At 36.1% G+C, this 26,444-nt stretch overlaps 4 protein-coding genes across 17 annotated transcripts; 3 read left to right on the forward strand and 1 right to left on the reverse strand.

Moving 5' to 3' along the window:
• The first annotated feature begins 1,525 nt into the window (after positions 1-1,525).
• Positions 1,526-5,496, forward strand: LOC116138788 (pto-interacting protein 1-like). 2 transcript variants are annotated; one of them, XM_031424460.1, is made up of 8 exons: positions 1,526-1,723; positions 2,508-2,619; positions 2,811-3,061; positions 3,159-3,285; positions 3,934-4,207; positions 4,582-4,714; positions 4,850-4,936; positions 5,085-5,444. In XM_031424460.1, exons 2-8 carry the CDS (start codon positions 2,535-2,537, stop codon positions 5,211-5,213), a joined length of 1,086 nt encoding a protein of 361 aa, XP_031280320.1. In that variant the 5' UTR covers positions 1,526-1,723; positions 2,508-2,534; the 3' UTR covers positions 5,214-5,444. The 2 variants fall into 2 exon arrangements, with proteins under 2 accessions (XP_031280320.1, XP_031280325.1); XM_031424465.1 differs by lacking the exon at positions 1,526-1,723 and adding an exon at positions 1,824-1,842 and having other exon boundaries at positions 5,085-5,496.
• Positions 5,497-8,614: 3,118 nt separating this feature from the next.
• LOC116139210 lies at positions 8,615-11,480 on the forward strand. The gene is made up of 3 exons (XM_031424892.1): positions 8,615-9,012; positions 9,379-10,837; positions 10,928-11,480. The coding sequence occupies exons 1-3, from the start codon at positions 8,898-8,900 to the stop codon at positions 11,112-11,114; spliced, it is 1,761 nt and encodes a 586-aa protein (XP_031280752.1). The 5' UTR covers positions 8,615-8,897; the 3' UTR covers positions 11,115-11,480.
• Positions 11,481-12,176: 696 nt separating this feature from the next.
• Positions 12,177-15,737, forward strand: LOC116139202. The gene is made up of 3 exons (XM_031424885.1): positions 12,177-12,587; positions 12,954-14,412; positions 14,503-15,737. The coding sequence occupies exons 1-3, from the start codon at positions 12,293-12,295 to the stop codon at positions 14,687-14,689; spliced, it is 1,941 nt and encodes a 646-aa protein (XP_031280745.1). The 5' UTR covers positions 12,177-12,292; the 3' UTR covers positions 14,690-15,737.
• A 1,922-nt stretch (positions 15,738-17,659) lies between these two features.
• LOC116139240 (protein CAJ1-like) lies at positions 17,660-24,793 on the reverse strand. 13 transcript variants are annotated; one of them, XR_004129428.1, is made up of 9 exons: positions 24,168-24,260; positions 20,824-22,211; positions 20,036-20,722; positions 19,868-19,951; positions 19,597-19,672; positions 19,160-19,476; positions 18,814-19,035; positions 18,230-18,256; positions 18,026-18,140 (listed from the first exon to the last, which is right to left on the reverse strand). XR_004129428.1 is itself a non-coding variant. In XM_031424914.1 (7 exons), exons 2-7 carry the CDS (start codon positions 22,171-22,173, stop codon positions 18,844-18,846), a joined length of 2,706 nt encoding a protein of 901 aa, XP_031280774.1. In that variant the 5' UTR covers positions 22,174-22,211; positions 24,168-24,260; the 3' UTR covers positions 18,508-18,843. The 13 variants fall into 13 exon arrangements, 8 of the variants coding, with proteins under 8 accessions (XP_031280799.1, XP_031280774.1, XP_031280791.1 ...); XR_004129427.1 differs by having other exon boundaries at positions 18,807-19,035; XM_031424914.1 differs by lacking the exons at positions 18,026-18,140; positions 18,230-18,256 and having other exon boundaries at positions 18,508-19,035.
• Between the last annotated feature and the right edge of the window lie 1,651 nt (positions 24,794-26,444).

Raw genomic sequence — 26,444 nt, forward strand, 5'->3', positions numbered from 1 at the left:
CATGAGCCCACAAATCCAACCAAGAGATGCATCGTCCTCTAATTATCTCCAGCCTGTCCATTATTATTTCCATTTTGTTATGTGTATAACCACCCACATTGAGTCCCTCAAACCCACAACTCTTTTTGGTTAACAAACTAAAGTTACTTGGAATTACAGTAATAAATGAAATTTGTTTTGATGAAAGCCTTTTATCATTTAAAAAACAGTTAGCTCACTCTTTTCACTGCAACTGCAGTTTTATTTTAATTCTTTTAGAGCCCCTCCAACCTGACAACCATCTCTCATTATAATCAAAACTAATAAGACTAATCATATACCCAGACAAGAAACTTAAAATATATTCTAGCTCAGACAATATGATTCCTGTGAACATGTTTTATAGATTTTGTTGGTTGCAATCAAATACAAACTCCAGTTCTGATATTATTGATCACAAATTATTAACCCACTTGGAATTGGAAGATCAAGAGTTAATTGCACAATTTCACTGTCCTATGATTTTACCCACATCGACCATTTTATTAGAGATGATTTTCTAATAATTTTAAGGTACATCAACACTGAATATGTCAACTTTTCTTATTGGGCTACGTAACTGTTCACATTGGCCCATGGAGGGGAGTTGTATATCAAATCAAATACCCAGTAAGATTGAATTTGAAACACAGAAATTATGCGACTTTAGAATCCATATAGGCCGAGAGATGCGACATCTTATACGTACTGTACAATAACTATTTGGTTTTATTATTAAGATGTACCATTAATTTTAAGCCCAACAGTGGTCCAATTTCATCTCCGTCGTACGTCTAGACCCAGTCTATCGGGTCTTTCTTACATTTTGACTTGACCATTGTCTAATTTTTGTGTCTGCGATGAAATAACCGAGTCATACTCATACAGGATCTAACTGGTCGCACCTAAACCCTTTCAAAGTCTCAAAATCAATTAATTTATATTCACTGCTTATAAACCCATTTAATGTGATTGTTAAACTTACATCTTTAATAAATTACATTTAATTCTAATACTTGCCTACGCATCATCACAATTAATAGTTTCTAAAAGATTTCCATTGACATTAATGGGTATCTGTTAAATTAACAAGAGTTATAAAATAAAAAATATAAAAAAAGACTTTACCAACTGAAAAGTAAATTGGACAGCAGGAACTCGTGCATACATACAGAAGATCAAATTTTGGAATTTACCTAGAAATAGAAGATTTACAAATAAAAGTAAACGGTAAATTTTTTTTTTTTAAAAAGGGACGTATTCAACCGCACACGAGCTGACCTGGCTCTACTAGATTAAGGTTGCTTTAAAGGGAGGAGTATTTTTTATTCTATGACTTTAGTGTAGCTAAGCCAATAATACATCGCCACCTAATCAACTACGGTGGACTCCAGCACCTCCAATTACAGCTCTATTTCAAAAACCAACTGATAGCAGTCAAGTCTGGTGGCAAGCACAGCTGAACAAGAAATGTAATAAACAAATATATAAATAGTAACAAAATTCCATTTAATAAATTTCTATTCAGGAACTAACGTCAAACAACACCAAAGTCAAGAGCCTGAATACATTTCTTCATCCTACGCACCCTTCTTCCCCTTATCCTGCGCACCTCTCGCCGGCCCCGTAGATCCACTTGCTCACTTTCTCTTGAGAGATATTTATTCAACTTTACAGCTCTTGCTTGCTGCTTATTTTAACTGATGTACGGATCTATCTTCTCAACTCTTTCTTTTTCATTTTTGCTATTATTTTTAACAACATTCATGTGATCAATCTTAAATTGACGAGTAATCTCAGAAAATTTTTAGCTTAAATTGTTAGGTGAATAATATTTTATTTTTTCTAAAGAAATGTAATGTTGTTTTGTTCACTTGTGACTGTAACTGAATTATAAGTTTTTACTGCCTGTGATTGGTGAATTTTGACGTTTATTTGATTTAAGATGCTTTGTTAAGTGGTTGTTGGTTCGATCTAGAAATTTGATTGGCGAACGTTATGGATTGAAGTAGATTGAGGGCGTGAACAGTGCTCTGGTGTGCAATTTTTTTTTAACCATCACTTGTTATTCTATCACTAGCTTGATGCGGTCCACTTTTATGCAATTTGTGTAATTCACAATTTCTGTTGCTAAGATTTTACGAAACTTCATTTTGATATGGATATCGACATGTTAGTCTTTTTATTTGACGGCTTGTTTTGGAGTCCGTAAGATTTTGTGTGAGAATTTGTTCTATACTCAAATGGTAGCCATTGACTCACTTGGTAGCATTTCTTGAATTTATAATATTGATCTGCTGATTCCATGCATTTTGATTGGATGATCGAGTTCCTCTTCGGTCGAGGAAGTGGGAAAGTTTAGTTTAAAAAGCGTGAAATGGTTGATATCTATGTGTCCAATATGTCTTATCTTATTCTACCACTTAAATACGATAAAAAGTTATAGTGGCTTTTTCTTATCTAAAATAGATTAATTATTTTGGAATCAGAAAGGGGCATTCTTGAGGGATTGAATCATGAGTTGCTTCAGCTGTTGTGAAGAAGATGATATGCATAAAGCTGCTGACAATGGAAACCCATACATGGCAAAAAATTCGGCAGGTAATATTGTGGTCCTGATCACTTGAAGGATGATATATTTGATTGGAAGTAATGAATTAGATTTTCTTTTCGTTTTTCTGTGGGTGGGTGGGCAGGCACTGGTGGGAATAGGGAAGGCTTGTTATTAGCAATATTATTACCTTTGCAATTTGATTGGTGTAATCTTAGTTTAATTTCAATTCAATACACAGGAACTGATGGAGGTTATCCTGCATCAGAAGCAGCACCCAGGGGTGCTCAAACTGTGAAAGTCCAGCCTATAGAAGTCCCTGCTATTTCAGTGGAGGAACTGAAGGAAGTTACTGAAAACTTTGAAACAAATGCTTTGATTGGAGAAGGTTCATATGGAAGAGTATATTATGGGGTTCTTAAAAGTGGGCAAGCAGCAGCAATAAAAAAGTTAGATGCCAGCAAGCAACCTGATGAGGAATTTTTAGCCCAGGTTTAGTTGGCAACTGGAACTAATAATATTTACTAAATATGTCATGGTATTACATTATTTGTTCAGACTACATACTAATTGATGTATAAAATCACAGGTTTCCATGGTATCAAGGTTAAAGCATGAAAACTTTGTTCAATTGCTTGGTTACTGTGTTGATGGAAATTCACGTGTACTTGCCTATGAGTTTGCATCTAATGGATCTCTTCATGATATTCTTCATGGTATGTGCGATGATGCTTCTGTTGTCCAAGTTGAAAGGATATCAGATATTTAATGTTTCTTGCTGTTAGATCTTGGTTGATTCTCTGGTTAACTTGATGTGGTTAATGATTGTTTATTCATGAAAGAAAAAGTGACATGCTAGAAATATGGAAAATTCCTGGTGTTGTTTAATGACTCAGAATCAGTTATAGTTCTCAGTTCTGATAAACACAGATCCATGATGTGAGACAAATTGATGGCTGATATGTTTGCAATTTCTGATTATATGGCAACAACTTTTTATTATTTGGGTTGCACTATGGCATGGCCTCACAAAACTTCGTAAAAGTATTCAGATATTATGTTCTGTGGACAAACAATTCCAGCTTGAATTTTGTGGCATATGATTGGTCTTTAGTTTGTGCTGTAGATGTCAAACTGTGACTTTCAAAATAATCTGCCTACAGTTGAAATTTTTCTTATTTGTTTCATGTTTATCAGTCAATCTGTGTGGCAAAAGTGATCTAGGAGATATCACTACTGCACAAAGATAATTCATAATGCTTGAATAACTTAAATGATCCACACCCCTGGTCCCTTAAACACAAAGAATTGTACTTGATTATTAATATTACTGTTTTTTTATTTTAATTTATTTTTTATTGCAGGAAGGAAAGGTGTTAAAGGAGCTCAGCCTGGCCCCGTTTTGTCATGGCAACAGCGAGTAAAAATTGCTGTAGGCGCTGCAAAAGGGCTTGAATACTTACATGAAAAGGCAGACCCTCACATCATCCATCGTGATATTAAGTCCAGCAATGTACTAATTTTTGATGATGATGTTGCGAAGATTGCAGACTTTGATTTGTCCAATCAAGCCCCTGATATGGCAGCACGCCTTCATTCCACTCGTGTTCTTGGAACTTTTGGTTATCATGCACCTGAGTAAGCTATCTAATACTTTTGTGGCAGTCATATTATGTCTATGCTTAACTGTTGTTTAACTTATGGCTAAGAGCGAATAATATGGGATAACTGTCTGAGCTTTTGTTTGCCAATTATGTTTGGAATTGCAATTTGGCATCTAAATACTTTAAATACAGTGAAGCTTTATTTAATTGCTAAGATATTTTCAAAACTTGAATTTTACATACTGCCGAAGTACATATGCCATAAGACTCCCACTTAGCCTCTAATCCATAGTATCTTTGAGAATCAAACTGAGCTCAAGTTAAACTACAAAAATTACTTATCATTTAAAAAGTTTCATGTGAGAATGTTTTAACTTGAGAATTATCATCTTGTGCTTGTGGTGACAGATATGCAATGACTGGACAGTTGAATGCTAAGAGTGATGTGTACAGCTTTGGTGTTGTCCTGCTTGAGCTTCTAACAGGGCGAAAACCTGTTGATCATACGTTGCCACGTGGACAGCAGAGTCTAGTGACATGGGTACTAAATTTATGTCTTTTTAATCTTGTTTCATGCTGTTGTGCTCTGGTTTCAAGCTCTGAGCTCTGAGACACAACTATTTTCTTTTTCACTCTGAACTTTAATGATTAGTGAAATTTTTTGGTTTATGTTTAGGCTACACCAAAACTTAGTGAGGACAAAGTTAGGCAGTGTGTTGATGCAAGACTAGGAGGTGATTACCCTCCAAAGGCAGTTGCAAAGGTACTTATTCTGCTTCTTTCTTTTCATTCCCCTTTCTTGGTCGAGGGTGCATATATATATATATATATATATATTCAGCTGCTGTGAGACAGAGTTATTAACCTGTAAAACATCCAATAATTTATGCTTTTATTTTATCTGGTTACAGATGGCTGCAGTTGCTGCCCTGTGTGTGCAATATGAAGCTGATTTTCGGCCAAATATGAGCATTGTTGTCAAAGCACTCCAGCCCCTGTTAAATGCTCGGCCCGGACATGCTGGTGAATCAGCACATTAATGACTCTTTCTCTCTCTTTCTAGTGTCCGTGTGCAAGAGTGCACACATGCAATGCAAGATTGGAAAATATGACAAAGGGATTGTTTAAGGAGGCGGTGATAAATTGTTTGTCGAGGTTCTATATGCTTCAATTATATATGGTGTATTTGATTTGTTCATAATGGGTGAATTTGTTTATTTCTCACACTACCTAGCATTTTTCTTAATTATTATTTTTGGCTTCAGCTTCTATTGTTTTCTTTATCCATATAATTATCCCATGTTAATGTAAATTTATTATTCATGATTTTCTTGTTTTTGGCCGAAGCTAGTCTTTTGTTGGAAATGAGATTTGTCAAGTGAATTGAATTTCACTTCTCTCATTATTTTCTTCCAAGATCCTTACCTGATGCTAGCAAAAAGCATATATTGACATAAAAAAGGAGGAAAAAAAGAAAGAAGCAAAAAGCCGTGAAATTCCATTTTTTTTGTAATAGTTAAATTTGAAGCGCTACTTCTAATTCTTGAGACTGGATGTAATTTCAGATACGCGGTGGAAATTCCACCGGTCCTCCTTTACTAAGTGGTATTAATGGTTCATCATAACATGCAGAATAATCCCCAATAAAATTAAAAAAAACCAGAGGGTTAATGTAAATAAATAGCCAACGGAGCTCATTGAAGCAACTCTTGTGAGATATGGTAATTCACAGCCTATACTAGACTTCATACTTAAAATTTCATGATCTTTGATTCAGTATAACAGTGAGTAAACTCTGAAAGAATAATACTGAGTCACGTTCTCTTTTAAAATACAGTAATTATTATCTTGACATAAATTTTGTCCGATAGGTTTTTCGAGTGAGCCGCAATTATCGGAACTTTTCGTCTTTTTATACGCCTACTTGCTTGGGTTGCCTTCATCTCCTTTTCAATTATTTCTTTATATCATCTTTACTTTGCCTTTTGTCAAATTTCCCTTTGAAGTGATGCAGCTCGTACTTCTAAATTCTAATTAAGGTTTCAGCCAAAATTAAGATCGTTTTATGCACTTACAAAATTTCCCAACATCACATGAAAAATTGTCTTGGCTTAGTAGATTACTTAACATGTTGCTTTGAGAGTAAACAATTTATGTTCTGGAATTGAGTTTTCTTATTTGATTCGTTCAGAACAGTATGTCATATTCTAACAATTTAAGACGCAACTTTGAGGTTGACAGATTTGTCTTTTAAGCATAATGATTTTATACAGCAGGCTGGGAGATACTGCTGATTTGCTTATCTTTGTGGACTTTCAAAGCTCTTAAGTTTATAATATATTTGCTAGTTCCTATCAACAACTTAGGTTGTGCTCTAGAAAATCAACAACTACCTAAGAATACACTATAATTTATATTGTACAAGTGCTGGAGGCAACATTCATCACAGCTGTCTCTTGTGGCTTTGACAAATTAAGATGTGATTTGTTTTTCAACGAGCAGTTGTTTGTCAAAGAACATAACCAATTTAACTATAATTTTCACACTTTGAATGATTTTGCACGCATCTGAATTTGTGTGCTGGTCAGGGATTATCCTTTCAGTGGCTAAAGTATTTCATGTTAAACTAGAGGAGATCCAACCGCACAACAGGTGAAACGAAAACAAAAAGTGCTTTTTCGGTACATGGGGCAGAGGAAAATTGCCGAGGACATGATTCCTGAGAATTAGTCTTTCTTTGTGGACCCTGTCGCTACTCATTCGTAGCTTCCAGGAAATGCCCAACAAAGAAGTTCCAGTGATTAGGACAAAAAACTGGATATCCTTTTTCGAATTCTCTCTGTGATCTAGCCTTGAATTTTCAACTTTATTAATTCATCAAACAGGAGCAGTATGAGTATAATGTATGACCATCCTAACCTTATTGCTGTTCTTTTAAAAGATTGGATACTGATTGCCTTTCCAACTATAACATTTTCTGAGGCAACGATTATTGGACTAAACGTAAGTGGCTGCATGATACGTACATAAAATCTGTTAATCGTTTAATTGATATTTTATTGTACATGCTAGAATCGGTTTCTTCTTTCTTCACTTTATGTGGTTATGTGATTTTGTAATGTCATGACCAGGGTATCTCAAATTCCTTCACAAAGGCTTCCTTGATAGAGCAGCAAAGGTGTTATATTCTTCTTCTAATCTTTTTAAGTTGATAAGAAAGAATATTAATTGTAATTTGGAAAAGAGAGGCAAGGAAACATCCTCAGAAATTGAACAATTCTCCTGTCGTATTACCATCAGTTTCAACAAACAATTTCCTTAATGATAGGAATCCCTCCTGTGGAATATACCTGTGAAAGAATGGAAGGGTGGTTCTTCTTTTGACTTAAGAGGGAGATGAGAAAGCATCTCTAGTTCCTTCTTGGGTGAAGGCTCCGCTTATAAAGAAACAAATCCGTAAAGAACGACAGAGTGTATCCCCATTCTTTCTTGTATTATATATGTATTAACTTTTCGGTTAAGCAACTTTGTATTAGAAGCTATAGTGTATAGGGATTTCAATTGGAAAAGCTGAGTTTTAGACTAAAAAATTGTACATAATAGTAGCCGTACTCGTAGAGGAATGATGGATTGTTTTTGTTTCTCAAAGACTGTTGATCTTTACAATGAAATGCTTGTCAAAGTGTTGGTGGATTCTCTACCTCTTTGTTTTGTTTTTTTTTTTTTTTTCTTGCTTAGGAAGAAATTCCCTGACCAACAAAGATTACTTTACAGATGGAAAGGTTAATATGGACAATGTCAAAAGTGCTTGAAAACGTTTAGCAGTAAAAATTATTATTAGCTTTATTCTATGTTACAGTATTTTCTTTTAGTCACCTCCAATACTTTATAAAAAGGTTGAAGTTGAATGGGCAATTTTTAAAGCGCAGACGCAGAGTCAGGAAAGCAAATATCTTCCATATACATACGCGTATTTACAAAACAAGATTAATTTCTAATTAATTAATCATTATGTATTCTAATCCAATGGTTTGATTGAAGGAGATTAAAATTATATCCTTATAATTATTGTATGATTTTCTTTAATAATAAAAATAAAAATAAAAATACAATATATAGAGGAAGTAAAATTCCATATGAAGCCTAATTTGAAGCGGGCTTGATCAACAAGTTGAGGTGTAAAATGATATTTTCGAAAATGAAAAACCAATGAAATGAGGTCAAGTATAGTCTCCCATCCTAGCCCACTCCGCACGTTTAAATTACTCTTGTTCTATACGGTATACAGTACACAACACTACAATCATTCTTAGTGTTCCAAAATACCCCTGTTTTTCAAAGAATACTAAAACATATCGAGGGTTAAAATTGTAACTCAAACAATATCCTTTCCACTTCTACATATAAGCAGCCTCCGACGAAATCACACGCTCCCAGTAGTTGAAGCAATAAACACATCCTAAAAGTCCAAAACCAAGAAACAAAAAAGCATACCCAAGTTCATGCTATCTTACGCGTAAGCACCACTATCGTGCGCCAAACAGATGGGAGGAGATGTGAACGGAACTTCCGGCACCGCAGCGGCGGCGCCAACTCCGTCGTTGGCGGAGCCACAGTACGTCACTGCTAAGACGTCGGTGTGGTGGGACATAGAGAACTGTCAGGTCCCAAAGAACTGAGATCCGCACACGATCGCGCAGAACATAAGTTCGGCCTTAGTTAAGATGAACTACTGTGGACCCGTCTCTATCTCCGCCTACGGTGACACTAATCGCATCCCCGCGTCTGTCCAGCACGCGCTCTCCAGCACTGGCATCGCTCTCAATCACGTTCCTGCCGGTACTTTTATTTATAACTCTCTCAAACTTTTGATACCCTAAACCTTTTCTTTTCATGCAGATATATTTTTTATTTTTCGCTGAATTTTAACTTTGATGTGTATATTTTCTACTAAAGATTTGATTTCTTGATCCATCGATCGATAAACGAATTTCTTTTTGTTTTAATTTTTTTTTTTTTTTAGCCTTTATAGCATTTAATTTTAGTCAGTCTTTTCGCTTTTTAGACCTTATCTGTACTGTGTTAATTTTTTGTCATATCCTCTTGTATGTAAATATGATGTAAAATATGTTGTAGAGGGCAAGAAATGGAAATATGTGGTTGTTGAATGTTATAAATGACATTTTTAAGTAATGAACAAAACAGGTGTTAAAGATGCGAGTGACAAGAAGATTTTAGTAGAAATGCTGTTTTGGGCAGTGGACAACCCTGCTCCCTCGAATTACCTGCTGATTTCGGGGGATAGAGATTTTTCTAATGCTCTCCATCAGTTGCGAATGAGGAGGTATAATATTCTCTTAGCGCAGCCACAGAAGGCATCAGCGCCATTAATTGCAGCAGCGAAGAGTGTATGGCTTTGGACAAGCCTTTTAGCGGGAGGTTCTCCTCTTTCAAATGGTGAATCTTCACTACTTGCTAATGGTTTTAGTACCTTTAACCCTGAAACACCGTACACCCCGGTTTCTGAACCAGCTCAAGTGACCCAACCGATGGCTTTTAGCTCAAATACATCAAGGGTTGGTGAAGCAAAATATAAGGGGAAGTTTGTGCGCAAGACCCCAAATCAGCCTAGTGTATCACGAACCTCAAGTGTGCCAGTCATGATTCAAGAAAGTAAGAACAATGATTACTCTTATCAGTTGGAACATACACAAGCAAAGCAGTTTAAGAAAGCCCCACATGAGTTCTTTGGTGGCACCGGTGAACCTGTTGTCTCTGCAAGTAGGTCTACTCCCAATTTTTTCCCTAGCAATCCCGATCCTTCAGGGAGTAATGGAAATAATTTCATAGGCAATTTTCAGAACCATTATCCTCACTCTTTGAGACCAAATAACTTCCCTATGCAACCACCTTTTGCGCAGGATAATTTTCTACCTCCTATTTCTCAAAATCATGGTTTTCGTGCTGTGCCTCCTGGCTCTAATGGCCCTAGGTTCCCTACAGCTCCACTCACAAATGTGCCTGATATTGGTAAATTGAGTGTGTCTGAATACCCCAACTATGCTCAAAATCATCCTAATTTCCGTCCTCAAAGTGGAGAAGAATTTAAAACTAGCTATGTTGAATCTCCAAATCCACCAGGCCTTAGTGTACCACTGAAAAGCCATGTTGTGCAAAGTGGCCAGTCGATTCATCGTGATACTCTAAACAATAGGTATCCCCATGGTCCTGAAGTTCCATCTTTATCATCATCCTCAATTACTACTCCTGCTTCTAGTAATGGTACCTGGGGAACTCAAGGACGTGCACCACCTGAATATGTTCAAGGCCTTATTGGGGTTATCTTACTTGCCTTAAACACCCTGAAAACTGAGAAAATTATGCCTACGGAAGGAAACATAACTGATTGCATTCGTTATGGCGATCCAAAACACCGCAATACCGATGTAAGAAAAGCTTTGAATAGTGCAATGGAGCAAAATATGGTAGTGAAACAGAACATAGGTCAATTGCAGTTGTATGTTCGTAAAAATGACAAACTATGGAAGTGTGTGAACCCTATAAGTGGTAATCCTAATCAATACCCAAAAGAAACATGGGATGGAATACAAAAGTTCTTATCTTCCTCAGCTGGAAGATCGGCAATGATGGCTTCTCAATGCAGGTAATTCTAGTGGTTGTTTGGCTCCTTTAACTTGCATTCTAATCTTTTTGAGAAAATTATTTGCCTACCCAGTTTCATCTAACTTTACAGGTATGAAGCAGCTTTGTCCCTTAAAACAGCATGCTTGGAAGAACTTGCTCTTGGTGATGTGCTTCAGATCTTGAATATGGTAATAACCATGAAAAAATGGATTGTTCATCATCATTCTGGATGGTTACCAATTACTATTACCCTTCCCGAGACAAAAAGTGAAACTGGTAGTGAAACCAGTGCTTGATCAAACTAAAATCAGTTTGGTACTGAGAAGTGGCCCAAGTAAGTGGTCATAGTTGCTACATACTAAATTCGAGACATGGGCATGGGCCACTTAGAATTACAATCATAAGTGTCTAAAAGTCATGGTGAATGGGAACGTGTAGATCATGAATCAAGTAAGTAGTTTTAGGTTATTCTCTCCCTCTCTCCCCCTCTCTCTCTCCCTATCTCTTTTTCTTTTCTTTTTTAAATCTTGTTTGGTGGGAAACTCTGATGGGCGTATGTGGATAGAAGGAAAGCCGCTTATGGGTTTGGACAAGTATAATCCAGTATTGAATTTTTCTGTGGCAGAGTTTGCAGTAGTAAGTTGCATTACGTGGAGTTTATCCATTATAGAAATTCCCTGACCAACAAAGATTACTTTACAGATGGAAAGGTTAATATGGACAATGTCAAAAGTGCTTGAAAACGTTTAGCAGTAAAAATTATTATTAGCTTTATTCTATGTTACAGTATTTTCTTTTAGTCACCTCCAATACTTTATAAAAAGGTTGAAGTTGAATGGGCAATTTTTAAAGCGCAGACGCAGAGTCAGGAAAGCAAATATCTTCCATATACATACGCGTATTTACAAAACAAGATTAATTTCTAATTAATTAATCATTATGTATTCTAATCCAATGGTTTGATTGAAGGAGATTAAAATTATATCCTTATAATTATTGTATGATTTTCTTTAATAATAAAAATAAAAATAAAAATACAATATATAGAGGAAGTAAAACTCCATATGAAGCCTAATTTGAAGTGGGCTTGATCAACAAGTTAAGGTGTAAAATGATATTTTCGAAAATGAAAAACCAATGAAATGAGGTCAAGTATAGTCTCCCATCCTAGCCCACTCCGCACGTTTAAATTACTCTTGTTCTATACGGTATACAGTACACAACACTACAATCATTCTTAGTGTTCCAAAATACCCCTGTTTTTCAAAGAATACTAAAACATATCGAGGGTTAAAATTGTAACTCAGACAATATCCTTTCCACTTCTACATATAAGCAGCCTCCGACGAAATCACACGCTCTCAGAGTAGTTGAAGCAATAAACACATCCTAAAAGTCCAAAACCAAGAAACAAAAAAGCATACCCAAGTTCATGCTATCTTACGCGTAAGCACCACTATCGTGCGCCAAACAGATGGGAGGAGATGTGAACGGAACTTCCGGCACCGCAGCGGCGGCGCCAACTCCGTCGTTGGCGGAGCCACAGTACGTCACTGCTAAGACGTCGGTGTGGTGGGACATAGAGAACTGTCAGGTCCCAAAGAACTGCGATCCGCACACGATCGCGCAGAACATAAGTTCGGCCTTAGTTAAGATGAACTACTGTGGACCCGTCTCTATCTCCGCCTACGGTGACACTAATCGCATCCCCGCGTCTGTCCAGCACGCGCTCTCCAGCACTGGCATCGCTCTCAATCACGTTCCTGCCGGTACTTTTATTTATAACTCTCTCAAACTTTTGATACCCTAAACCTTTTCTTTTCATGCAGATATATTTTTTATTTTTCGCTGAATTTTAACTTTGATGTGTATATTTTCTACTAAAGATTTGATTTCTTGATCCATCGATCGATAAACGAATTTCTTTTTGTTTTAATTTTTTTTTTTTTTTAGCCTTTATAGCATTTAATTTTAGTCAGTCTTTTCGCTTTTTAGACCTTATCTGTACTGTGTTAATTTTTTGTCATATCCTCTTGTATGTAAATATGATGTAAAATATGTTGTAGAGGGCAAGAAATGGAAATATGTGGTTGTTGAATGTTATAAATGACATTTTTAAGTAATGAACAAAACAGGTGTTAAAGATGCGAGTGACAAGAAGATTTTAGTAGACATGCTGTTTTGGGCAGTGGACAACCCTGCTCCCTCGAATTACCTGCTGATTTCGGGGGATAGAGATTTTTCTAATGCTCTCCATCAGTTGCGAATGAGGAGGTATAATATTCTCTTAGCGCAGCCACAGAAGGCATCAGCGCCATTAATTGCAGCAGCGAAGAGTGTATGGCTTTGGACAAGCCTTTTAGCGGGAGGTTCTCCTCTTTCAAATGGTGAATCTTCACTACTTGCTAATGGTTTTAGTACCTTTAACCCTGAAACACCGTACACCCCGGTTTCTGAACCAGCTCAAGTGACCCAACCGATGGCTTTTAGCTCAAATACATCAAGGGTTGGTGAAGCAAAATATAAGGGGAAGTTTGTGCGCAAGACCCCAAATCAGCCTAGTGTATCACGAACCTCAAGTGTGCCAGTCATGATTCAAGAAAGTAAGAACAATGATTACTCTTATCAGTTGGAACATACACAAGCAAAGCAGTTTAAGAAAGCCCCACATGAGTTCTTTGGTGGCACCGGTGAACCTGTTGTCTCTGCAAGTAGGTCTACTCCCAATTTTTTCCCTAGCAATCCCGATCCTTCAGGGAGTAATGGAAATAATTTCATAGGCAATTTTCAGAACCATTATCCTCACTCTTTGAGACCAAATAACTTCCCTATGCAACCACCTTTTGCGCAGGATAATTTTCTACCTCCTATTTCTCAAAATCATGGTTTTCGTGCTGTGCCTCCTGGCTCTAATGGCCCTAGGTTCCCTACAGCTCCACTCACAAATGTGCCTGATATTGGTAAATTGAGTGTGTCTGAATACCCCAACTATGCTCAAAATCATCCTAATTTCCGTCCTCAAAGTGGAGAAGAATTTAAAACTAGCTATGTTGAATCTCCAAATCCACCAGGCCTTAGTGTACCACTGAAAAGCCATGTTGTGCAAAGTGGCCAGTCGATTCATCGTGATACTCTAAACAATAGGTATCCCCATGGTCCTGAAGTTCCATCTTTATCATCATCCTCAATTACTACTCCTGCTTCTAGTAATGGTACCTGGGGAACTCAAGGACGTGCACCACCTGAATATGTTCAAGGCCTTATTGGGGTTATCTTACTTGCCTTAAACACCCTGAAAACTGAGAAAATTATGCCTACGGAAGGAAACATAACTGATTGCATTCGTTATGGCGATCCAAAACACCGCAATACCGATGTAAGAAAAGCTTTGAATAGTGCAATGGAGCAAAATATGGTAGTGAAACAGAACATAGGTCAATTGCAGTTGTATGTTCGTAAAAATGACAAACTATGGAAGTGTGTGAACCCTATAAGTGGTAATCCTAATCAATACCCAAAAGAAACATGGGATGGAATACAAAAGTTCTTATCTTCCTCAGCTGGAAGATCGGCAATGATGGCTTCTCAATGCAGGTAATTCTAGTGGTTGTTTGGCTCCTTTAACTTGCATTCTAATCTTTTTGAGAAAATTATTTGCCTACCCAGTTTCATCTAACTTTACAGGTATGAAGCAGCTTTGTCCCTTAAAACAGCATGCTTGGAAGAACTTGCTCTTGGTGATGTGCTTCAGATCTTGAATATGGTAATAACCATGAAAAAATGGATTGTTCATCATCATTCTGGATGGTTACCAATTACTATTACCCTTCCCGAGACAAAAAGTGAAACTGGTAGTGAAACCAGTGCTTGATCAAACTAAAATCAGTTTGGTACTGAGAAGTGGCCCAAGTAAGTGGTCATAGTTGCTACATACTAAATTCGAGACATGGGCATGGGCCACTTAGAATTACAATCATAAGTGTCTAAAAGTCATGGTGAATGGGAACGTGTAGATCATGAATCAAGTAAGTAGTTTTAGGTTATTCTCTCCCTCTCTCCCCCTCTCTCTCTCCCTCTCTCTTTTTCTTTTCTTTTTTAAATCTTGTTTGGTGGGAAACTCTGATGGGCGTATGTGGATAGAAGGAAAGCCGCTTATGGGTTTGGACAAGTATAATCCAGTATTGAATTTTTCTGTGGCAGAGTTTGCAGTAGTAAGTTGCATTACGTGGAGTTTATCCATTATGGCCCTTCATTTTACATTTGTGGAAATTGCATAAAAAGAATTAAGCTAAAGCCTTATTTTTCCACAGTAGCTTGTGTTAAGAATATTACTGCTAGTAAATGTTGGAGATCTTCTGTTTGAACTCTTATATTTAGAAGGAAATGATGCAGCCACTGTTACCATGGTTAGTTCGAATTATGTACCATCTGCGGTGTGGCAAAACATTATTATGTTTTGCTGTATTGATATGTGAAACAACTTGCATGGATACAAATTTTGTTGAAGACGGTTCAAAACTGAGACTTATGGATACTTGACGGTTCATTTGGTGTATGGGAACAAAGTTAACAGTGGAAAAGATTGAAGCAAGCCTACGATGATATTAGTGAAGCTCTTGAAGTATGCTCATGGGAGAAAGATGTTCTATTTCAATCAACCTACCTCTTGGTGATGCCTGTTGAAGATATATGACTGAGTGTGTTATCCATTGCTATTTATGCAAAGTACATGCTTGATTTCTGGGTCATGGAGGCAAATGTCATTACTAAATTCCTACTGTAGTAGTGGAAGATGTTAGCTGAAACTTCATATTGATATTTCTGCTTGATTTCAATTGGCTGTATCCTTAATCTAAGGGTAAATAAAAAAATTCCTGAGTGACTGCAGATATTATAAATATGAACTGTTTGTTTTGTAATTTGAGTTTGCTTGTCTTCATATTTGTTTGCCTCAGTTTGTTTATGTGTTTATTAGGTTGAATTGGTGCTGGCTCATTTTCATGGAGCATCTTTTTCTTGTTTCTTTTATGTCAATTTGTCTTGCACTTGTCAGGCATTTGTCAGGATATGTTATATGAACTTCGCAGGTGACCACCTCCGCAGACACAGAAACTCAATTAGAAGTGTCCTCGAGTCAATTTGTTCACAACCGAAAATGGTATATGCATCAGGAGATTACCGATGGTTAGCTTGTTGAGGTTAGAGAGTTGTAGCCCATGCTTTACTTGTGTCATATTACCCTCGTTAGGAAGTGGTAACGCAAATTAGAGACTATTGTTTATTGAAGACTAGTATTGATACTTGAAGGGATGGTTTAGTTCATTGTTAATCACATCTCTTACCATGAAAGCAAGATGTTAAGGCAGTAAATTCCTTAATAACAATCTTAGAGGGAATCAATTTAATTTGGTTTCAATAATACTAACCTAACAAACCCTTTAATTTTATGTTGGAGTTTGTGATTGGTTTGGTCAGACGTGATTTATTATTAGATAAGTGAGATCGTGATTTATTATTAGATAAGTGAGATTTATGTGAACTGAAAAATAGAGAAAGTTACTAAAAAGTGTCTTTGTATAATATTACTTTTCGAGTTTTGTATGAGAGAAAGTGAATTGGGTTGGCATTGTCGGTTTGGAAAAAGAAATAGTATACTAGTACCGACTGTTAAGTTTTAGGCGTGATTGATGGTCATGGATTCCAAAATGATGGTGTCAAAATCGATGCGATAAGAGTAGGTGAATCTTGATGCACAATACATGCACTGCATCACTCCGTGAGAGAGTTGACTACATGCTTGGACTCTAGGAAGACGACAGAATGGTTTTTTAACTTTGAATTAAGCGTATGGAGTTGATTTAGGTACTCAAGGTGCACACCAACGACTAGATGTGTACGCCGATAACTATGCATATAAACAATCAGTTTTGTTTATATATATATATATATATATATGTGTGTGTGAAAAGTGAATTTGACTTTATTTAAAATGTGTGTGTGTGTGAAAAGTGAATTTGACTTTAAAAAGTTGATTTTATAAATTACTCTTCTATTTTATACATATATTTTTGCACGAAGAATTTATAAATATAGTAATATTTTAACACACACACACACACACACACACACACACACACACATATATATATATATATATATATAAAAGTAAATATGTGTGTGTGTGTGAAGTAAATTTAACTTTATTTAAAAAGTTGATTTTACAAATTTACTCTTCTATTTTATACATATATTTTTGCATGAAAACTTTATAAATATAGTATTATTCTAATATTTAACAATATATACGAAGATTTTATAAGTATAGTATTATTCTAATGTTTAACATTAATTAAGCAACGGTGTTAGGACCAATCAGCCTACCTGGTCATCCCGAGGTCAACAACCAGTTATCTAATTGAAATTATGTTGTATTTTTAAGTTCGCAAAAAATTGGCATTGGACAATTAATGGTTCTATTTCCGTTTTTTGCTAATGGATCTCTCTTAAAGCATATATTTCAGTTTCAAGGACAAGGAATACACAACAAAACTTATACCAATGAGGTGATGCTGCCTGCATCATTTAGGAGTCCATTTAATAGTGATACCAGTCCAGGTAAACCATTGATGAACCAAATTTGACAAAAAGTGGGAAATGTGAAAGTACCAGTACACAACGCATTATCTATCTCTATTTGGTAGTGGTATCATTACACCATGCATATTTTTCATTTTCTCAGTACAGGAAATCAAAAGACAACTCTTAATGTTAAAACAAATTTCTGTCGGTTGAGATATTTGAGCCCTAACTGATCTCACACTAACCTCGTGGTAATCAAATATGCTTGGGAAAAACAAGAGATCAGTAAATATTTGATTAGGCAAGTAAGAAAATTTACAAACGCTTCAACAGTTTATAAATTAATAATCCCGATTCGGTGCATGACTTACTTTGCCTTACTGCAGATACACTCTATAACAAGTACAATTTGAAGCAGTTATTGAATGAAACAAACATAGGCTCATGCTTGACCCATAATTTTGATCACGGAAGGAATGGATTGTGAGAAGGATACGCCTCTTTTTGCTTTCTATATGCCCTGAGAAGAATATAGAGGAAAAACGTATCACCATTTACACCCGCTAAAATAAAATTTCCAAACAAATAATGAATTGATAATGCTAACCACCTGGCTGCATTTAATCCCCCAACTCCAACAGTTCCCAAAATAATTAGAAGAAAAGGAATCCGAATTAAAGCATGGTTTCCTCTCCCCCTATTTGTCATCGGTACTCCCGTTCTGACAACTCGCACATTTGTAGCTAACCAAGAGAAAAAATCATGTCTAATGTATGAACAAAGAAAAATATAGCCAAAAGAAGAAATTCCAATCGAAATCCATAAGAGTTACCTGATGTTGGACCTTCTCCTCTTGCACCTGTGATGATGGTACATGGAGCATGTCAAATCAATATTATCATTTTAATACTCATAAACCTCATCAGAGAATATGATTAGCATTCCTCTCATGGTTTGCAAACTCAAATCCAAATGAACTCGGATATTAGATTGGAAAGCATATAACCAACTCTCAATGAAGGAGAATGGTTAGCACACAGCATCAAATTATATTGTCGACATAGAAGATACTAAAGTTTAATCCAAGCAGCAAACTAACAAATCAAAAGCTAATTTTAAAAACAATTCAGTGGACTCAGAACGCCATAGGAAGTATGGGTTGGATGTTTTCCAGTGAGAAGTATAGAACTACAGAAAAGATGGGATGGATTCGAGACAATTGGAACAATTTCTTAACTACTGAATGATGGGCATTAAAACAGGAAATACAAAGGTCAGGATCAATGGGCAGCATATAAGTAACTTAAGAAAGACGTAAAACACAATGGATTTACAACATAAGAATTGATCCTTGATAACATCAGATTACTTCCTATCAATAATTATTTACTGTATATGGGAAATGTCACAGCTTACTCCAAGTTTGATGGGCCATATTTCAATCAACTAATCTGTCAAATCATCATCAAAAAAATCAAGAACATCATCATCAGTGGTAACACCTCCCGCAGCAGGATTAATCTCCAAAGGTTCAACCAAACCAGCCAGTGTAACCATTTCTGCCGGTCTCCTTTCTTCATTTTCATTCTCATCTATTTCATCTCCATAAAATTGTTCCATCTCATTATAAAGGATCTCCTAAAAGAAAACAAAGAAATTAGCAATTCCACTCCAGATCCTAATCATTTTAATTAGAACAAAAGAAGCAAAAGAAGAAAAACTTCAAGGGAGAACAAAAGAAGCCAGTAGGAATGGAATATACCTCATCTTCTTGAACAGATTGCTTCTCTGACTCCACTAGCCAGTCATCCAGTATGTTTTCCAGCATGGTATTGTCAAAAGAGATCACATCATCAAATTTTCTTCCCATTTGGTGTTCTCTAAGTCGCACATTGTAGTGAACATAGGTGAGGTCATTCCATCTCTTCCGAGACAGACAATTGCGCCTTTTGCAGTGAATTTGATCATAAGTACTCCAAGTATGTTCACATCCTATAGATGAGCATGTCTGGCTTAGTATACGTATGGCAATTCGCTGTAGCTCCAAGCAACTTATCCCATGTTGTTGCCACCATGCAGCTAGTAAAACAACAATGAAGTAAAATTTATCACCATAAATTTGGTGTCCACCACAGACAATTACATTAATGAATACAGATTCTTCAATATATTAATTGAATGACATCCCAGCTGAATCACCTGGATCAAGCTCTGTTCTCGTACTTATACCCAAATCAGTACCAAAATCAGCTCTAGAAGATACAAAATCAGGAATCTGAGAAAATATGATCAAACATGAATCAAAACAACAATGGGAAAACATCACCAGAGATATTGACATAGTTCTAATGGTGCTCAAAAGACATTTTAACCTTGAAATACCAAGGAATTAACCGAATTGAATGTAGCTCTAGACCTCACTAAACACCATATCATAGGTAAAACACAAAAGCATATAAGAAGCCATTACCTGCATGGACGCAGAAATCCTTTTCCCATTATCAGGTTCTAGTCGAACGATACATTCATTTAAACCACGAATTATCTCAGGATTCTACAATTACATAAAGTAGTACAAAATTAGTATTTGCAAGAACACAGAATCGTAATAAGCTGTTATATTAAACTAATTCCATACCATAATAAAATCAGGAAGACAACGATAGGATGGATTGAAAAAGTAAGCAGCCACATGAAGAGGATGGTGGAACAATAAGTTCCACTGGTTGTCAATCACATTCCAGAATGGTCCATATTTTCGTACATCATCACCATGAATTGCTTTAATAGCAAACTTAGCTCTACACATGTCATTATATATACAAGAAATCGACCTGCTTGCATCACTATCTATTTTCTGGAGAACTTCTGCAACTGGTTCTAGACTTTTCTTCACATATTGCATCTTTTTCCAAAATGTTGCATTTAAGACATTTTTCACCATATCTTTACCTTCATCAGACTTGGCAAAACGGGAAGAAAGCCATTTGTTCGATTGGAACATTCTCTTAAGACCAGTCCTTTGCTCCAACAAACTCTCTAAAGTTAAGAAATTAGTGGCAAACTTAGTGGTAGCAGGCCTAAGGAGTTCCTGTCCCTTTGTAAATTCCTTCTTCATAAAGCTCAACAACCATGTGCTGTTATAAATGAGCCTTGTAATTTTTTTCGCTTTATCTAAGCAGTCTCCTACCCATTTTATACTCAGAATATCCTCAAGCATTCGATCAATGCAATAGACAGCACATGGTGTCCAAAATAAATTTCTTCTTTTTTCTTCAAGCATTTTTCCAGCAGTTTTGAAACTAGCAGTGCTCTTAGTGATCACCTGTGATGGAAGTTAAAAGGAAACAGCTTAGGAAGTGGTTAATCAAGTGATATAAAAGCATGCAGTGGAGAAAGACAAAAAAACAAAAAGAGTTTAACCACCTGGACAACATTCTCCTCACCAATCTCTTCAACCACTTTGTCCAACAACTTGAAAATGCTTGCAGCATCTTCTTTTGTATCAGTGGCATCAACAGAAGACACAAAATAAAGACCACGAGGGCAAGAAACCAAAAAGTTTATTAATGTCCTACCCTGCACATCATTCCAACTATCAGCCATGACAGAACAACCAGTATGTGACCAAGAGGCCTTAAGCCCTGCCAAGTTCTCTTTAATTGTAGCAATTTCATCTTGGAGGAATCGACCAGATATCAATCGACTGGAAGGACCTTGAAAACCTTGACCATATTGACCAACTAGCTCCAGCATTTTGTGGAAATATGGGGAGTTTGCTGCATTTGAAGGAATTCCAGCATGGTAAAAAAACTTGCAAATTGCTGATATCACTTCCTTGCGAGTTCTCTTCTCGAAACCTGTCTTTGCTTTCACTTGCTTGCGGTGTGGTGATGTCTGGTTTCTGAGTGTCTTCAGAAATACAGAATCCAATCTTGATCTTCTCATTAGTGGTTCAGCACCATTGCCACTGCTACTAGGGGACCTACCCTTGACATTGTATCTAATGTCACTATCAGAAACATTATCATCAATAGCCACTATGTCTTTACCCACACATTGTAAGAACCTACCATCCTGCTCTTCCTCTTCATCCTCATTATCTGAATGCATGTAGAAAGCAGATATCTCCTTGGTATCAGGTTTCCGGTGCCTTCTGCCTGTACGGTGCCATTTCATGTTCTCCTTAATTTTAAGATACACATCCTCAGGTGCCTTCTCACAATATGCAACTTCTCCAGGGATCCTAGCCAGATGTTGTTTAAAACGATTTATGCCTCCACTAATTATCTTTTCGCAATAATTGCACTTTACTCTTTTCTTCTTATCATCTTGAGCAACACAATGTTCCCATCCAGGGTCCACATATCCTAATGACCGAAGAGGCGCGAATCTTATAACCAAGTTCTTATCACCCATCACTTTCTTGCCTTTGTGTTTATAATCAGCAAGCGTATCTTCTATGTCATTATAATCACTAGAATGGCAACTAAAAGATGGCTGTTCATATTCAGATTGCCTTCGTTTCCTACCAGAACGACACCCTTCCAGGTTTTTTCTCATGCTCAAGCATACTTCATCTGGAACCCTTTCACAGTGAGTAACTTCCCCAGAAATTCTAGCTAAATGCTGCTTCAATCTGAATATCCCACCACTAACGATTTTCCCACAGTAGTTGCATTTAACCTTCTTTTTCCTTTCATCTTGAGCAATGCCATGCTCCCATCCAGGATCAACATATCCTGTAGACCGAAGTGGGGCCATCCCTTCAACCATATGACAAGTGGCTTGCAACAGAAACTTTATTTATTTGGCTGTAATATGATTGAAATGAGTATTAGAATAAATAAACAGGCATGAGAAATGGAAAATGTGAAGGTGGTCCCAAGTATCAAAATTTTAAGCAACCTAAAGTGCCTCTTGTTAGAAAGGAAATTATAAAAAATAAAAAGAGAGAGAGACACACACACATGAGAAAACTTTATCTTTGCAACAAAATAACTGCAGGAACAAAGAAATTATACAAAGTATACAGCAACCACTTATCCCAAATAATGAAAAATTCCTGACATAGCACTCAACACTATAATTAGTTTGAATAGAACATAGAAAACCATGGCAGAACAATGAACAAAATACAGATATATTGAACAAAGTTGGGTTTTAACACCTCTGTTACTATCTTGAATCTTGATACAAACTAAGATTTAATGATACCACATGTTTCAGATATAAAATCATTTAAAAGTAGAATAAATACAGTTTTCACTATAATGGAGATCTTAAAAAATAAGTATCCAAGTGAAGTGATGGTTGATTTTTCAAAATACTTAAATGATGAGATGATAAGTGTAGTATTACTCATTATTTTTTCATGATTTTGAAGCCGTATTTCAAACTTAAACAGATTCCTAAGTGATGTGAATTCTTCCAAACATTCAATAAATAAGTGTAAATTAATTTCATTACTTTCCAAAAAAGGGGTACAAGAATCACAAAATGAAAAAAATAATAACACAAAACTTAGAACTGCAAAAAATTCTAACCAAATGAACCAGCGTATCAGGATTCTGGCAAATAATGAAATCAAATATTTTGCAGCAACGGTTCCCAGAAGATGCTCAGAGGAAAAAGAAAAAACCATTTATCAGCATTCACCAGCAGAAAGGAGAATAAAGAACTTTTAGTCGTACAATGAATTTTCCTGTTTGACAAGCTGGAAAGGTGCAAATCATCTGTTGCATGGCTTGCAAAGGTTGAGCTGGCTCGTATATATACCTCAAAAGCATCAAATGAAGCCTGATCTAGTTATCAAAACTACATTGACTGGTAAGTTGAGAACTCAAAGCCCATAATTGCACAAGAAACAAACAACACTTAAACAGAAAATGATACAGAGGATTAACAAAACAAATGTAATTTTAACATCTATGAAAAAACAGCATAGAGTCACAACTTCTAAAATCAGATAGAAAATTCAATAACGGCTAGACTCCATCATTCAACGTCATGACAATGTTAATGGAGTGTGACCAGTTTATACAATAACTTTTGAAGTTCATTTGGGAGTTTGCAAACCATGATTGTTTGGAATACTCTTTCAATCTTTCTTGTAATAGAGCATATGAAGACATGAAAATTACCAGAGAGCAGGCAAGTGTACGCTTCTGAAATCTGTGGCAAATGCACACATCATGGTCAGGCATATTCGAGTGATACATTCTTAGTATAGAAACTTATCGTATTAAACTTGAGCATGACTTATATAAAAAGAAAAGAAAAGAAAATAACAGAATTAAATATAGCCAAGATGTAGAATCAACATATTTGCTGCTACTTGAAGCAGCCATCCGCATATCTCTGAACTTAAACTTGGCTATCAAATGAAAAGGTGTTACAGTAATAAAATCAGTCTAGAAGTCTTCTCAATCAAGTAGGTTTTTACTTCCCAATCCGTGGTTCGCTATTCCCCAATCTAATATACATGGATAGAGTGTATTTTTTGTCCGTCTCTAAGTGAACAAACACTTAAAGTGCAAATAACTTGTAAAAGGATTTGATCAACCAAACAATTCAACAAAAGGGATAAACTCCTTGTTAAACTCTGACAAAGTCCAGAGCATGTCGTGATGTTAAAAATTACTCCGTGTGAACTCAGACAAAGTCCAGATCATCTCTTGATTTTTAAAACAATGCTCCCTTGGGCCAACATCAAGCTTGAAACAAGAAACTGGAAACCGTAAAAAATGTTTAAGCAACTTATCACTTACCAATTTGAACTTGGACTCAGCATGAGGTTTTTTGTCAAGCGGAAAGAGGTCAGGATGAGACTCCCATACCTTCCTTCGATAAGCTGCTTTAACCTACCACACAACCAACAATAAAAACACTAAAATAATGTAAAATATTTTCAAATTCATGAATCTTATAACAACTAAATAGCACGCTCAGTCGCATCAGTATCAAACTCGAAAAAATTAATCCATTCGATTCGAAGTAAGAAATTCAACTGTTGCATCAAGAAGAAACCTCAAATCAGAAGTGAGAGTCCGCCACAAGTAAAGTCAATTTGATTCATTTGACCGTAAAAATTAATTGAATTTCAAACTGTAACCCTAAATTCATGAAATATAGTATAATATAAAGCTAAAGTTGAAAAAACAAAAACGATCAAGAGACAAAAAGAAAAGATACCTGAGACAGTGTGGGGCGATAATTGGGAGGGAAGCCTAGCAACACCCTCGCTTCATCGCCGTGCATTTCTGTAATATCTTGTGGGTTATGTCAAGCCCCATGTCTTTAGTTTACACTTATTTTATATTGAAAATATATTGGGAAAGCTTTCAGTCTGAATACTTGTAGAGGTGGTGATTTGTGAGTAGGTAGATGAAATTGTATGGCTCTCATCAAGTGGTTGGGTTTAATTTGGATGAGTTTGACTTTGTTTATCAAAAGCCCCACAAGCTCCATGTGCTGGTTGGACGTCAGCAAATCAACTGGGCATTCAACGTGTATGTTGTAGCTGAACCCATGTGTACCGTGTGAATCATAAAAGATACGAAATTGGAATTAATTATGGCTTCTCATATTTATTTTACAGTTATGATAATATTTCCCGTAAAAGTATTCATTTGAATTTGAAAATTAACTTTATGAGCTGAATGATGGGATGAGCAAATGGGATCCAAAAACAGCAAACGACATATTCCCACCTAGGTATATCGAAATTTTTAAGTTGGTAGTTACATTTATTTTAAATGTTTACTTTTAAATTTTTTTTATTTTAATAGATTTTTAACTTTTTACTGTAATGTAACACACGTCAGCATATTAAAGTATGTCGATACTTTATTTGATAGAGGATAAGCTCCTATTTGCAAAAACTGGCTCACTTTAGCAGAGTCAAAATTGATAGTTTTTTACTTTTTTCAACTCATTCAAAAGTCTAAAATTACTTCTAAGACTATCATTGGACTCCTCACAACTTTTTCTACAAAACTCATACCTTCATTTACCAACCTTACTCACTATTTTCAACCATCTCCAACCATTACTAATAGTGTTAACTTAAAGGTGTGAATTTATAATAAATATAATTAGAGGTATCAACTTTAGATTTCGGCAACCGTCGTATAGGAATACATCATTTACTCTTCCAAAAATAACGTGTCCGAACTTGAAAAAGCATGTTAAAATGGACACAGGAGGATTTACCATTAAATTGTCACTGAATACGTAACTGCTCACAACTAATTATGGTGCTTTTTTTTTTTCTCCTCACTTGATTAATTAATCGTAGCAAAAATATAAAACTGTATTGAACTATTTTTAAAATGTCCATCTCATCAAATAACTCAACGAAAGTTAATGTGCATCTCGTGCAAACATTAGCTAATTTTATCAGAGCACACAATGGATATAACCCGCCACTGTGAAACCCATCTTGAACGAAAGCTCCGCAAAGATACGTCTTTGTTTCTCTCCGGACTCCGGTCCAAGATATTATCCTTTCAGGACCGGTGTATCGGAGGGGGAAGATTTGAAAGAAAATAAAAAAAACCAAGAAAAAATGAACGCCAAAACGATTATCACCTTGTTTTCCCTCCTACTTGTCGCTGGTGTTGTCATCGGGTTCGTTGCTACCAATCGCGGCGACTATAAAGATGGACTTTCACACCAAAAGAAGGTTGTTTCCCAATTCTGTGGACGTACTGAATACAAGGACGTTTGCATAACCACCTTTGACGATGCAAAAACACAAGATCCCAAGGAACTCCTCAAGGCCACTATTCTAAAATCCCAGGATTCCGTGCAGAAATTGTCAGACTTGTCCGACCGGTTGATCGCGGATGCCTCCACTGATAATAGTTCGAAAATCGCCTTAGAGGACTGTAAGGAATTGCTGCAGTTCGCCATGGAGGATCTTAAAAAAATGTTATTGATGGTGGAAAATACCCAATTGCTCGACATAAATAAATGCACTGACCATATCACGACTTTGTTGAACGCTGTTATCACATACTGTTGATGCAAGATTTAGGCACCAA

Source organism: Pistacia vera, unplaced genomic scaffold (assembly GCF_008641045.1).
Source record: "Pistacia vera cultivar Batoury unplaced genomic scaffold, PisVer_v2 Contig11, whole genome shotgun sequence".
Classification (NCBI taxonomy): Eukaryota; Viridiplantae; Streptophyta; class Magnoliopsida; order Sapindales; family Anacardiaceae; genus Pistacia; species Pistacia vera.

Coding starts and splice junctions, on each gene's coding strand:
- LOC116138788 (XM_031424460.1), top strand. CDS start 2,535: ATGAGTTGCTTCAGCTGTTGTGAAGAAGATGATATGCATAAAGCTGCT. Junction 2,620..2,810: donor CATGGCAAAAAATTCGGCAG/GTAATATTGTGG, acceptor TTCAATACACAG/GAACTGATGGAGGTTATCCT. Junction 3,286..3,933: donor TCTTCATGATATTCTTCATG/GTATGTGCGATG, acceptor TTTTTATTGCAG/GAAGGAAAGGTGTTAAAGGA.
- LOC116139240 (XM_031424914.1), bottom strand. CDS start 22,173: ATGGTTGAAGGGATGGCCCCACTTCGGTCTACAGGATATGTTGATCCT. Junction 19,952..20,035: donor GTCTTCCTGATTTTATTATG/GTATGGAATTAG, acceptor ATGTAATTGTAG/AATCCTGAGATAATTCGTGG. Junction 19,477..19,596: donor GAGAACAGAGCTTGATCCAG/GTGATTCAGCTG, acceptor TTGTTTTACTAG/CTGCATGGTGGCAACAACAT.
- LOC116139202 (XM_031424885.1), top strand. CDS start 12,293: ATGGGAGGAGATGTGAACGGAACTTCCGGCACCGCAGCGGCGGCGCCA. Junction 12,588..12,953: donor TCTCAATCACGTTCCTGCCG/GTACTTTTATTT, acceptor TGAACAAAACAG/GTGTTAAAGATGCGAGTGAC. Junction 14,413..14,502: donor ATGATGGCTTCTCAATGCAG/GTAATTCTAGTG, acceptor CTAACTTTACAG/GTATGAAGCAGCTTTGTCCC.
- LOC116139210 (XM_031424892.1), top strand. CDS start 8,898: ATGAACTACTGTGGACCCGTCTCTATCTCCGCCTACGGTGACACTAAT. Junction 9,013..9,378: donor TCTCAATCACGTTCCTGCCG/GTACTTTTATTT, acceptor TGAACAAAACAG/GTGTTAAAGATGCGAGTGAC. Junction 10,838..10,927: donor ATGATGGCTTCTCAATGCAG/GTAATTCTAGTG, acceptor CTAACTTTACAG/GTATGAAGCAGCTTTGTCCC.